Genomic DNA, 11,892 nt, shown 5'->3' on the forward strand with positions numbered 1-11,892 from the left:
CATTTAAGTAGCCTACTTTTCAGCTCGAGCTTTGAAAGCTTTTTAATGTTTTTTTGCAGAAAAAAGAGCAAATCTCATCGAGATATCAAAAGAATGCAATGTGAGTGCCCAGTGCTGCCCAGAGAGGAGCGTTCAAGGGGAGTATTAGCATGCGGGGAAGACTGTTTAAACCGGCTGCTGATGATTGAGTGGTAAGTTGATTATTGCAAATAAAACTGTGACAGTATATAAGAACTCAACTTTTTTAAATGAAAAATTTTGCAGGGTTCCTAGGTTAAGAGAACCTGGAAATACAAAAAACACTTAGAATTCTTGAAAGGATTGCACAGTTAGTGGAGAAAGGTATAGACAAATACTGTTTTATCTAATTTTCTACACCCTGACAAATTATATCTGTTGCTTTAGCAATAGGAAATCTAGTAACATGGTATACCTAATAAGAGCTGGACAAGAGTCTGTATAAATCATGCTGTTTACCATCCAAATTCAGAAAATTAAACTAACAAAGTTAAGCCCCGTTTTTTTGTCTTGAACTATTTTGTTTTTTCAGCTCCTCACGGTGCCTGAATGGAGTCTACTGCTCTAATCGACGCTTTCAGATGAAACAACATGCAGACTTCGATGTTATCCTCACAGAAGACAAGGGTTGGGGACTGCGGGCAGCTAAAGACTTAACTCCGTAAGCCTCTTAAAAGCTTTTCTAGCATTTAACATTAAAAAATTCACAAAATCTTAAGTTATTGTGGACTGCCTACTTTATTGGATTGCATAAGGCTACATAATAAAGGTGCTCATGTTGTTGTTTCCACCTTTTGTACATTTAAAAAAGTAATTGCATTCCAAAATAAAATATGCACCATCTGAACAGGCTGACACCTAAGCTTCTATGATTAACCAATTTAAGGTTAAGAAGAAGGTTTATAAGACATCTTAATGTGTTTTCCCACAAAATAGTGATTTCTGAGGATGATATCTACATGGCAAAAAGCTAATATGCCACTGGAATCAAACCTTTGTGTTAATTAATGTTCTTAAATGTTATGGTTGAAAAAAAGAGACAGGATGATTGTCAAACTTGTTTCTTTTTTATTATTATCTCAGAAACACCTTTGTGCTGGAATACTGCGGGGAGGTATTGGACCACAAGGAGTTCAAAACAAGGGTGAAAGAATATGCACGTAATAAAAACATCCACTACTACTTCATGTCTCTAAAGAATAATGAGGTAAGCGATTGTTACAACACATTACAATTAATGTTAATATTTAAACTGAAGTCTAGTTTAATGATTCAGGTAAAGTGGCTGGAAGAAATACTTGATATTGCGTTATGTCTCTTCAGATCATTGATGCAACGCTGAAGGGTAATTGCTCTCGGTTTATGAACCATAGCTGCGAGCCCAACTGTGAAACCCAAAAGGTACAGTGGCAAAATGAAGCACTTTAATAATACTCTTTCAGATTAAATTACTGAAAGCTGACTTACCTGATGATGATTTTTATCCCATGCCAGTGGACTGTCAATGGCCAGCTTAGAGTTGGGTTCTTCACCACCAAGGCTGTCACTGCAGGAACTGAACTGACGTTTGATTACCAGTTCCAGAGATATGGGTACTGTTTCTCTGCAGTTCTATGCTGTCTATGTTTTTGTTGCATGTCTGAAAACACTTAACATATAGATACATATGTTCACATAGATATATTCATAAAGAGCGGATATTTAAGCTTTTAACTGATGGTTTAGCCATGGTGATTTCACTTTTTTGTTTTATCTTTTTCTACAGCAAAGAGGCACAGAAATGCTTTTGTGGAGCACCCAGCTGCAGAGGCTTCCTGGGTGGGGAGAACAGAGTTAGTGTTCGGGCAGCTGGAGGGAAGATGAAAAAAGACCGCAGTCGAAAGAGTGCTCTCACCACGGTCAGTTCTTTCAGTCATATTTGAAAGTGTGTCTTGTCATTGGTTACACCTGGCTGGCAGGAATGTTAATGTGGTTACACTTCCACATGAGAATCACGATCACAATCACTTAATTAATCATCTTAAATTGGCATGCTGAATTTTTTTTTAAAATTATTTTTATTTTTTACCCATAATGATGTTAGCTCTGTATTGTATGTCTACAGGCAAAAATGTTTCTATGCCAATTTCTCTGAGAAAAATGTGTTATTTTAGATGACAACATCACTTTGTCCTCTCTCAGGTTGATGAGGAGCTGGAGGCGTTACTGGAGAATGGTGAAGGCCTGTATGATGAGAAACAGGTGGTGTCTCTCTGCAGACTAATGGTCCGAGTGGAAACCATGGAGCAGAAACTCATCTGCCTCAAGCTCATACAAGTATGACCTTAGCAGTTGATGCCTTGTTAATGTTGATGATATTTGTTATTGTATTTTGCAGTATGTAATATGATATGTTTGTGTTACACAGGATACTCAAAATCCATCATGCCTGAAGCAGTTCCTAGACCATCATGGATTGTCTTTGCTGTGGATCTTCATGGTGGAGCTTTCTGAAGCTAAAGGCAACAGTGCCAATAACATCAAACTGCAGTCAGAGGTAACATGTTGAAACATTCAATGAAGTAACTGGGAATTTCAAAATCCCCAGAACTGTATGGGCATATACCCAGCCATTTGCTGTTTGATCACCGATAATCTATTATACTGTTTACAGATTATGAAGACCTTGGCTGTGCTGCCTATCTCTACTAAGAACATGTTGGAGGAGAGCAGAGTCCTGACCTTCATTCAGCGATGGGCCCAGACAAAAACTCTCCCGCAGCCTGCTGAGATGGATGGCTACTCTAGTGAGAACACTTCCCGTGCTCAAACACCCCTCAACACTCCAGATGGTTCCTCCACCAAACTGGGACCAGAATTGGATGGGGACACCTCCAAACCTGCTGTGTACCGCCGCCTTAAAATCATCAGTGAAAACAGTCTGGACAGTGCACTCTCTGACGCTAGCAAAGCATCTGATGGGAAGGAGGAAGAGGAGGAGGAGGAAGATGAGGAAGAAGATGAATCCTCACATGCAGGACTTCCTGACAGCAAACACTTGAAGGCAGACCCAGCGTGTGAAACTGCAGATCCAGTGAAAGGAATGATGGAAGAGTCAGTGACAGAAGAGAAACAGGAAGAGACAGGGATGAGTTCAAGCAGTCAACACCAACCTCAATCAGAGGAGGTAAAAGAAAAAATGGAGTCAGATTTGGAGAAGGAAATTGAGATGAAAGAGGACATGAGTGAGGGTCAGACTGATGAATTTGAGGGGCCAAAAGAGCCTAGTGAGGAACAGGAGAGTGGGGAGGAGCAGACCAGTCAGGCAGTGACAGAAAAGGCTGAACTAGAAGGAGATCAGCCCACCGTTGAAGTTATCGAGCCAGAGAGTCAGTCCATCCAAACAGATGTTGCTGATCTTCCACCTGAGCAGCCTTCAGAGAATATGGAAGCCCAGGCAGAGACACAAGAGGCTGAAAAACCTCCTCCTGGCAGTGAGGCGCAACCTGATGAATCTATCACTGATGCTACTCCAAGCTCTGAGACCCCAGAGGCCAGTATGCCCTCTGAGGTCACAGCGAACCCTGTGGACCCATCAGTGATAGGTACTCCTTCTCAGGATGAAGAGGAAGGTGTCTCAGATGTGGAGAGTGAGAGGAGTCAGGAGCCCCAACTCAATGATTTGGACATTAGTGGCATGGCTGCCAGGCTTCTGGAAAGCTGGAAGGATCTGAAGGTAAGCTCAAATAGTCACTTTTAAAGGCAGCCATTGTCAAGCATACATAAAAATATGAAACTACTATCTTTTTTCTGTTTGTAATGTGTTTGCATGCTATTGTTTTCTGAAGTTTGAAGTCAAAGTTGTGCTTGTCCTTTCAGGAGGTGTACAGAATACCAAAGAAGAGTCAGGTGGAAAAGGAAGCAAATGGTAAGTATAGTACAATGCTGATTTTTGGCCGAGAATTTATTTTGTAGGAGTTTGACTCATTAGATATTCTCACAGATCGCAGCCGAGATCGAGACACAGCTTTGACACCACGCACCACTTCTGGTAGCCGAGAACGAGAAAGGGAGCGAGAGAAGGAGAGGGAACGCGATAGAGACCGAGATTATGACAGGGATCGAGACAGGGATCGAGACTGGGACAGGGACAGAGACAGAGACAGAGATCGTGACCGGGAACGTGATCGAGTCTCTGACAAAACTCCACGCAGCACTGAGAGACGAAGGAGACGTTCCGCTTCTCCACCACCCTCATCCTACGAGAGAAGCAGCCGACGCACTGAGGAACGGTAAAAATTCTTGTGATTGTGGGAACATCGTTGAGAGTTTCTTCCAAGCATAGTATAATCTTTTTACAGATGTAAATCATCGTTAGGTTTTGGCATTCAACTGTGGTCTCGTTCTCCGGATTTTTAAGGTTTGACCCATCTAACAGCAACAAGACACCAAGGGGAACTGGTGGCAAGGAGCGCAATAAGCTGTCCACAGAGGAGCGCAGAAAGCTGTTCGAACAGGAGGTTGCTCAGCGGGAAGCCCAGAAACAACAACAGCTTCAGCAGCAGCAGCAGCAGCTTCAAACTATGGCTTATGACCCTGCTCTGGCCTATGCCTCCAGCCCTGGCTTCATCACATACCCTCCTGGATATCCCATCCAGACCTTTGTGGATCCCTCCAACCCCAATGCAGGCAAAGTACTGCTACCTACCCCTGCAGTTGAGCCTACCATGAACTATGAACAGACGCCTCCCCAGCGTCTTATCTCAGACCTGGGACTGACCTCTCCATCCTCCACTTCCCAGGCCACTCCAGTCTCTAATCTCTCTCAGCACATCACCACCACCAACCTCGCCACTGGCAACCCTCAGCAGTATGCCCAGCCAACTGTAGCAACCCAGGACACAGGCGTAGCTGTCCTCTCTGTACCTGCCCAGACGGCCCCTCCAGTACAGGGCCATCAGAGCTACACCACTCTCTGGGATCCCACTACTCAGCAGGCAGTGACTGTGCAGACACAGCCTGCACAGCAGTATGCCACAGCCCCAGCACAGGCTCAGACACAGACGGCCATCTATTACCAGGGCCAGCCATGCCAAACCATCTACAGCATCCCCACTGCTTACCCTCAGGCCAGCACTCCCGTCATACAGGTAGGGTGCTAATATCCTCTGGTGATTTTACTGTACTTAGATTTCCTAATTGTTCTCTAGAGTATACGGTGTTGAACAGCTTATTTGCATTTTAAATTTAGTACAGTTTTATTACCATCAACCTTTATCAAATCATAAGAAATGAAGAAATTAAATGGATCAGCCAGGTGTTTTGTTTTAAACTGAAGCTGTCCTTTACAGTTCAGCAAAAATAATCCTATAGTGTGTGTGTGGTGGGGGGTGGGGGATTTCATCTCAGCTCAACAATCATAGCACTCCACTGCTTGTGCGTTACTGCAAATTTTTAATCCATCATGTGTATTAAATTATTATTGAACACTACAACCCAATATAGCACACACCGAATGTCTAGAGTAACTGTCTGACTTGATTATTCTTTGTGTTTCTGAAGGCGTACACTGAACCCACAGCCAGTTACCTGCATGGCCAGCCTGTGTATCCCAGTCATCAGCAGGGAGTGGTGGTGCAGCAGGGAGGCACAGTCACCACCATCGTCACATCCCAAACTGTCCAACAGGTTACGCATACACACTGTCCAGTTTCTAAAGCATATGGAGTAACGAGACATCTGCACCTAATCCATGGCAGATGAACAACTACTATGCTTTAAAGCTCCCATAAAATTGTGTCTTTACTTGAAACAGAATGATTGGGCAAGATGTAACACATTCATGGATAATTCACAACTATAAACCAAATAGATATTATTTAAGGAAAGAAAGATGGTTTGGTTTGAATTTAAAAGGAGGAACAGAAGGGTAGGATTGCTTAAAAATTTGTGATAATTTGTTTTCATTATATTCTTGAGCAGCATGACGCCACATTAAAGATTCATTGTTTTGAAAGATGTAACAGTTAATCGGGCAGTTTGAGTCTCCACTTTTGAGGATCTTGAATACATTCTGTATGTGATTTCTTTTTTTTTTTCTTGTGGCCACAAGGGGGTAGTATACATCTAAATTAAGTAACTCTAGAGTTACAGAATGTGGGTCCAAGACCTGTCTCATATAATGACAAAGTGCCTTTTAAGATGTGACTAAAGTTAGAAAAAATAAAGAAGTGGCTCAAAGGGTTCCATTTGTAAATAAGAATCTAAATGCAACCATGTATGACTTATGACTACAGTTGTTATCAAAAATGTAGCTTAAGGGGCCCCCCAGTAGCTCACCTGGTAGAGCACTTAGCATTAAGGCTGAGTCCTTACTACTGTGACCCGGGTTTGATTCCAAACCGGGGCCCTTTTCTGCATGTCATCCCCTCTCTCTGTCCCGCCTTTCCTGTCTCTGCCTACAGCTGTCACTGTTCGATAAAGGCAAAATGCCCCAGAAAATAATCATAAAAAATAAAAATTAAGTGAATCATGTTCTTACTCCTAGCAAAATCGAAAAGAAATTCTAGGTACTTCGCAGTGAAGCTACATGGATCACTTATTTTCTATTTCTTCTCCTCTCCAGGAAATGATTGTACCCAACAATGTGATAGACCTGCCTCCTCCCTCTCCCCCCAAACCCAAAACTATCGTCCTACCTCCCAACTGGAAAGTGGCCCGGGACCCTGAAGGCAAGATCTACTACTACCATATTGTCACAAGGTTGGTATTGCTGTGTGTCTGTGAAGTGTGTGTGTGTGTGTGTGCCTCTGGAAACTCCCTGCATGTATTTCTATCTGACATTACTTCCGCCTATACATTAGGCAAACACAGTGGGACCCTCCAACCTGGGAAGGAAGTAGCGACAACACTAGTGTGGACCATGAATCTGAGATGGACCTGGGAACGCCCACCTATGATGAGAATCCTTCCAAGGTGAGCTTTTAGCAGCTTTGTTTTCAAAGTTATGACATGTAAAATATGTGTAGTAGTGCACTAGACTTTTTTTGTTTTTTTTAGATAGTAGCTACATAGTGAAAAAAGAAATCTATGTTTCTTCATCTGACAATGAGGAAGTATCCTCTTCACTTTTTCGTTTGGTTCCCAGAAAGTTTATGCTTGGATGCAAAACATGATTATAGTGTTTGTTCCTTGAGGTAATTGAAGATGCTGCACTAGTGATTACTTTCAGCTGTGTCAAGGGGGGAAAAATGAAAAACCCTCACCACGACACCATATTCATTGAGTGTTATGACCTCGCCGATGACTCCTCCTCGCAAAATGGCTTCATCAGAATCTACATGGAGACAAAGAGAGAATCCACTCACCCCACCCCCTGCTCAGCTGTCTGTCCCTTAGCCTCAAGGCTCTAAGGGGAGGGGTGGCTCAGCTCATCTCTTCTTCCTCTGCGTCGTTTGTTTTCCCTCTTCGTTTTTATCCTGACTTTGAGGATAATAGAAACCATCTGGAAGACCAAGCATTCATTTATTTGCGGTTTCTTGTATTATAGTCTAACTACGCAAGTGTCCCTTTTGTCTCTTTTAAAAAGATGTAACAGAGTTTAAAAAAAAACATCAAAAACTAAGATGGCGAGATCCATGTTTTTCATGCAACGTTTCCCACCAAGAACAGCTACAAGGTCATGGACCATTTCCCAGCATGTGTTTAGACCGTGGTGGTGTCCACGTCCAGCACTTGAAACTATGGCACATGCTCTGCACTTGTAAAGCATCCGATTTCACTGTTTCTGGATTCCTGGCCCTGGCACTGTTTGTGTGTGTGTGAATCCGTTGTGCTTGCTTTTGATCCTCACCACTTTGTTGTGGGTATAGGCAGTCAGCTGTTGCCTGCTTGCCTTTGTTGTTAAAGGCTGGGGCCAGAGAGGCAGCATCCTGGCAGGATATCCCTGCTTTGTGTCAAGCTGGTGAGCAGGTGCTGTTTGATGCCCCACTGACCTTGATAGCTACTGTTTAGCAGCCAGTTGCCATGTTTGATTGAGCTGATGCACAGGTGGGGCCTCACTTGTGATTTTAATTGTAGAAAATTACTCTGCTGGATTTTGTCAGTGTGACATGGTAATACTGTCTTCCACTATAGCTAAGAAAAAGTCGTTAGAAGACATAGAATTGAATGTTTAGTTAGTTTCACTTGCAAAGCCAAGGGTTTAATGTGAAACAAATTATATTTGTTTGCAAACAAGTATTTTAATCATATCATCTTCTGTTATGTTGTTACAGTTCTCCACTAAGACAGCTGAAGCAGATACTTCCAGTGAGCTGGCTAAAAAGAGTAAAGAGACATTTCGCAAAGAGGTGAGTCTGTAAACAATGTTTGCAGCAATGTTATTTAACTCCAGATGTTTCAGTTTTCCAAGCCTCTTCTATCCATCCATGCAAGTTTTAATTTGTTTTTACATATTCCACTCTTTTTAACAAATCTTGTGTGTGTGTGTGTGTGTGTGTGTGTGTGTGTGTTACTCAGATGTCCCAGTTCATAGTGCAATGTCTAAATCCGTATCGGAAGCCAGACTGCAAACTTGGACGCATCAGCAACACAGAAGACTTCAAACACCTGGCTAGAAAGGTAAGATTAAACAATAAGACATTTGCACATGCAGTTAGAACGTCCATTAATGCTGAGAAGCTTTGAACCTTTCCTTGGCCTCTACATGGTCAGAGCACAATGAAGGCATTGGTCAGCTTTTTTACTTTAAAGGAAAAGTTTTCAAAGTTTCCCTCAAACCAGAACTAAATAGTTGAGGTCCCACGATTTCTTTCTCCAGCCAAATGTTTTTGTATTGTGCCTCTGGAAGAGACTAAGAACACATTATACATGTAAGCTATTATCTCCCTCTCTTTTGTTTTACTCATTCCTTTCTAAAAGCTTTTCTAAACTAGCGTTTCCTCAAAGGGCAGCATTCTGTTTTTCCATGGTTCCCGGTGGGTCCATGGATTGTGTATGTAGGGAGTGGTTTGCACAGAGTGGCACTTGGACATACCAGGGCTCTGAGGCCATGGGCACAATAAACAGAAAGACGAGTTGGGCTTCACTCATTTAGAGATTGCATTTTATTGTCTGAAATTATGAAGGGAAAAGTCACTAAAAGAGAATGAACCGTCCAACCACTCTACCACAACTTAGATATACATTGTAATTATATCATTCACTGTAGTCTGGTGACAAGAAACATGTCTAATTCTTTCCTCTAACCATTCTTCTAGCTAACTCATGGAGTTATGAATAAGGAGTTGAAAGCTTGCAACAATCCTGAGGACCTTGAGTGTAACGAGAACGTGAAGCACAAGACCAAGGAGTACATCAAGAAGTACATGCAGAGATTTGGGTCCGTGTACAGGCCCAAGGAGGACACAGAGGTGTACTAACCTCACAGACCATAGATGTTACACTTGTTCTGCGCTAACAAAGGAGAAGCACAGATTTGCCTTTCCATTTACTCCTTCATGTATGTACTGGCCAGTTTGAACCGTGAAGTAGTTTCTTACACGTATTTATGACTAAGAATTGCACTGCTGCCCAAGAAGCTCACCAGGCCCCGTGGATCTCGGAGGAGTCAGAGGGCTCGAGTGTTGCTGAACGACCCGAAACTTCAGGTGCAGTGGGTGCATTGTTCTCGAAGGATGACACTGAGGGGTGCTGCAGAGACTAATTTTTTCACAGACTGTTTGTTTGATTTTAAGCATTTATTTTTTTTTCCATTTGTGGCTCTTAAATGTTCCAGAGATGATCACCTCAATTCCATTTTTTAATCTCCTCTATCCCTGAATGAGGATTACTCAACAGAATCAGCTTTTGGTATCATATTTATCAAAGTTTCTTTGTTACTTTCCACTGTTAAAAATGGATCAATGACAGAACAGTCCAGCCCCACTTCCTTTTTCTTGTGCACGCTTCAACCCCTGCCACTGACTCTGAATCTGGTGCTGCTTTTAACTGGGCTGTGGAGGTCCAACCTTCCACTCCTCAAACCCTGCCTTCTTAACCACAAGACTTTTGGAGCCTCTGTTGTTTTATGAATGCATGATGTAGGCTGAGGTCAGCGTGGAATCCTTATGGAAATTCCTACATTCTCCATGTCTCCTGCTCCAAGTAATATGCCCTCACCCGGATGAACTTTTACTCACAATACACTTAGGGATCAGCCAATAACCAGCAGGTTGGCAATGGGGTTAGTGATCAATATTTCCATGTCTTTTATCAATTTATGTATAATAACGGGAGCAGGGTTTGAATGCTATGTGTGATGTGCTGTTTAGCTGTATATCAATTTTTCTCCATTTCCTGTCCAACCCCTCCTCCAACGTGTTCTGCTCTGTTTCCTGATGCTGAAAATGAAGGTTGTAGCATTGCAATTTTAACCGTTTCTAAACATCTTGTGTGTTCTGGTTCTTTTTTTTAAATCATTTATATGTCCTAGTGAGACGTTAGAGACACTTAGGTTGGCCTTGCTCCACAAACTCATTAATTTCCAAGATTTTTACAGTTGTCAAGGTAGTTTCATTAGCATTAGGTCACCACTTTGGTGCAGCCTATTCATTTGCTTTAAATAAAGTTCCAACATCTGTACATTGCTTTATATGTGAATATATTGAATAATAGTTTTGGGAATGTTTAAATAAGCAGACACTTTGTAAAAGGATTTCATGATTGAAAGTGTAAATAATGTGTAAAATTACCAAAGCTGTACGCAGGAGAGTAGGGTCAGGGAGCACAGTGAGCCCACCCATCCTCACCAGCTCAGCCCTCCTGATGCAGTTCCCACATCACGCTGTCATACTTAGGACCCTGCTGACTCACAGCCCTCTATTTTATTTCAGTGGTGGAGAAGATTTTCATGTGTTTTCTTCTTTTCTTTTTTTTTGTCTATTATTTTTCTATGTACAAAGTAAGTTTCACTCTACTCTACTGTAAGTATTGTGTAAGCACATTGTCATACCAAGTGTACAAACATTTTAAAAGATAATAAACTTTTTTGTAAAATTATATCCGTTTCCCTGCTGTGCAGTTGAATTGGGTTCACTTAGGTGTCAGTTAAATAGACAGATCTTAGCAAATGTGAGTGACATCTGTTACATGATTAACTGCTGAGTGCACACCCAATCCAATTTTAGATTGGCTCCCTCCTCTAATAAGCAGTGCACATGGCATGAATGCCACTACAGCACATACGCACAGTGTTGAGCCAGATGTTTGGCCCCAGTAAAGGGAATCTAAGTGATCGGCTGCCTTCATTAGACGTTCAGTGTGCTCTAAATATGGAGACCCATGACGAGTGGAGAGAGGCGCTGCTGCACTTCCCCTCTCTCCTCTGTCCCAACCCCCCTCCCAGTGTATGCACATTCCGCAGCCCCATGTCTGTGTGCTCCAGACCGCAGTTAAGCAGTCCCGTCTGGAGTGTGTGACAGCATGTAACACTGCCCTAGGCCATGCAAGATGCCTGCTCCCACTTAAAACTGAATGCAAAAAGATCATTAACAGATTTGAGCTCAGAGTAGAGCAAAAGGGGGAGCAGGAATCAGATTCTGCCTCAGAGAGAAAGAGGAAACTTTCCTCCAGAATATTTTGGATGAAGCTATTATTTTCATTTCACCCTTAAATTATTAAATACCTCTTAACGGATTTCCCTCAGGGTTTTGGATAGGAAATGTTCTTAAACTTCCTCACTGTGTAATCCATCAAGTGGGTTTTATAACATAGTATCCAGGCTAATTAAAATAAAACTACATGTAAAAACTACTGAGGCCTGTTGATTCTTTTTTATTTGTACTCTCTCAGCCCAATCAGATGAACTCAACATCGGCATTTATTTCATCCATTTATTATAATATTTTAAATGTA

At 42.2% G+C, this 11,892-nt stretch overlaps 1 protein-coding gene across 2 annotated transcripts in view; it reads left to right on the forward strand.

Moving 5' to 3' along the window:
* Positions 1 to 11,037, forward strand: part of setd2 (SET domain containing 2, histone lysine methyltransferase) — a 21,002-nt gene extending 9,965 nt beyond the window's left edge. For both annotated transcript variants that reach the window (XM_044207376.1, XM_044207375.1), the window contains 18 exons: positions 60 to 191; positions 551 to 679; positions 1,102 to 1,225; positions 1,342 to 1,419; positions 1,513 to 1,610; positions 1,784 to 1,916; positions 2,200 to 2,334; positions 2,426 to 2,554; positions 2,672 to 3,733; positions 3,877 to 3,925; positions 4,001 to 4,289; positions 4,418 to 5,147; positions 5,560 to 5,685; positions 6,623 to 6,759; positions 6,861 to 6,972; positions 8,274 to 8,348; positions 8,518 to 8,619; positions 9,258 to 11,037. In XM_044207376.1, the coding sequence (XP_044063311.1) occupies positions 60 to 191; positions 551 to 679; positions 1,102 to 1,225; positions 1,342 to 1,419; positions 1,513 to 1,610; positions 1,784 to 1,916; positions 2,200 to 2,334; positions 2,426 to 2,554; positions 2,672 to 3,733; positions 3,877 to 3,925; positions 4,001 to 4,289; positions 4,418 to 5,147; positions 5,560 to 5,685; positions 6,623 to 6,759; positions 6,861 to 6,972; positions 8,274 to 8,348; positions 8,518 to 8,619; positions 9,258 to 9,419 (3,802 nt within the window). In that variant the 3' untranslated portion in view covers positions 9,420 to 11,037. The remainder of the gene's footprint in view (positions 1 to 59; positions 192 to 550; positions 680 to 1,101; positions 1,226 to 1,341; positions 1,420 to 1,512; positions 1,611 to 1,783; positions 1,917 to 2,199; positions 2,335 to 2,425; positions 2,555 to 2,671; positions 3,734 to 3,876; positions 3,926 to 4,000; positions 4,290 to 4,417; positions 5,148 to 5,559; positions 5,686 to 6,622; positions 6,760 to 6,860; positions 6,973 to 8,273; positions 8,349 to 8,517; positions 8,620 to 9,257) is intronic.
* Positions 11,038 to 11,892: the final 855 nt, after the last annotated feature.

The sequence above is a fragment of the Siniperca chuatsi genome, linkage group LG9 (assembly GCF_020085105.1).
Source record: "Siniperca chuatsi isolate FFG_IHB_CAS linkage group LG9, ASM2008510v1, whole genome shotgun sequence".
In the NCBI taxonomy this organism is placed as follows: Eukaryota; Metazoa; Chordata; class Actinopteri; order Centrarchiformes; family Sinipercidae; genus Siniperca; species Siniperca chuatsi.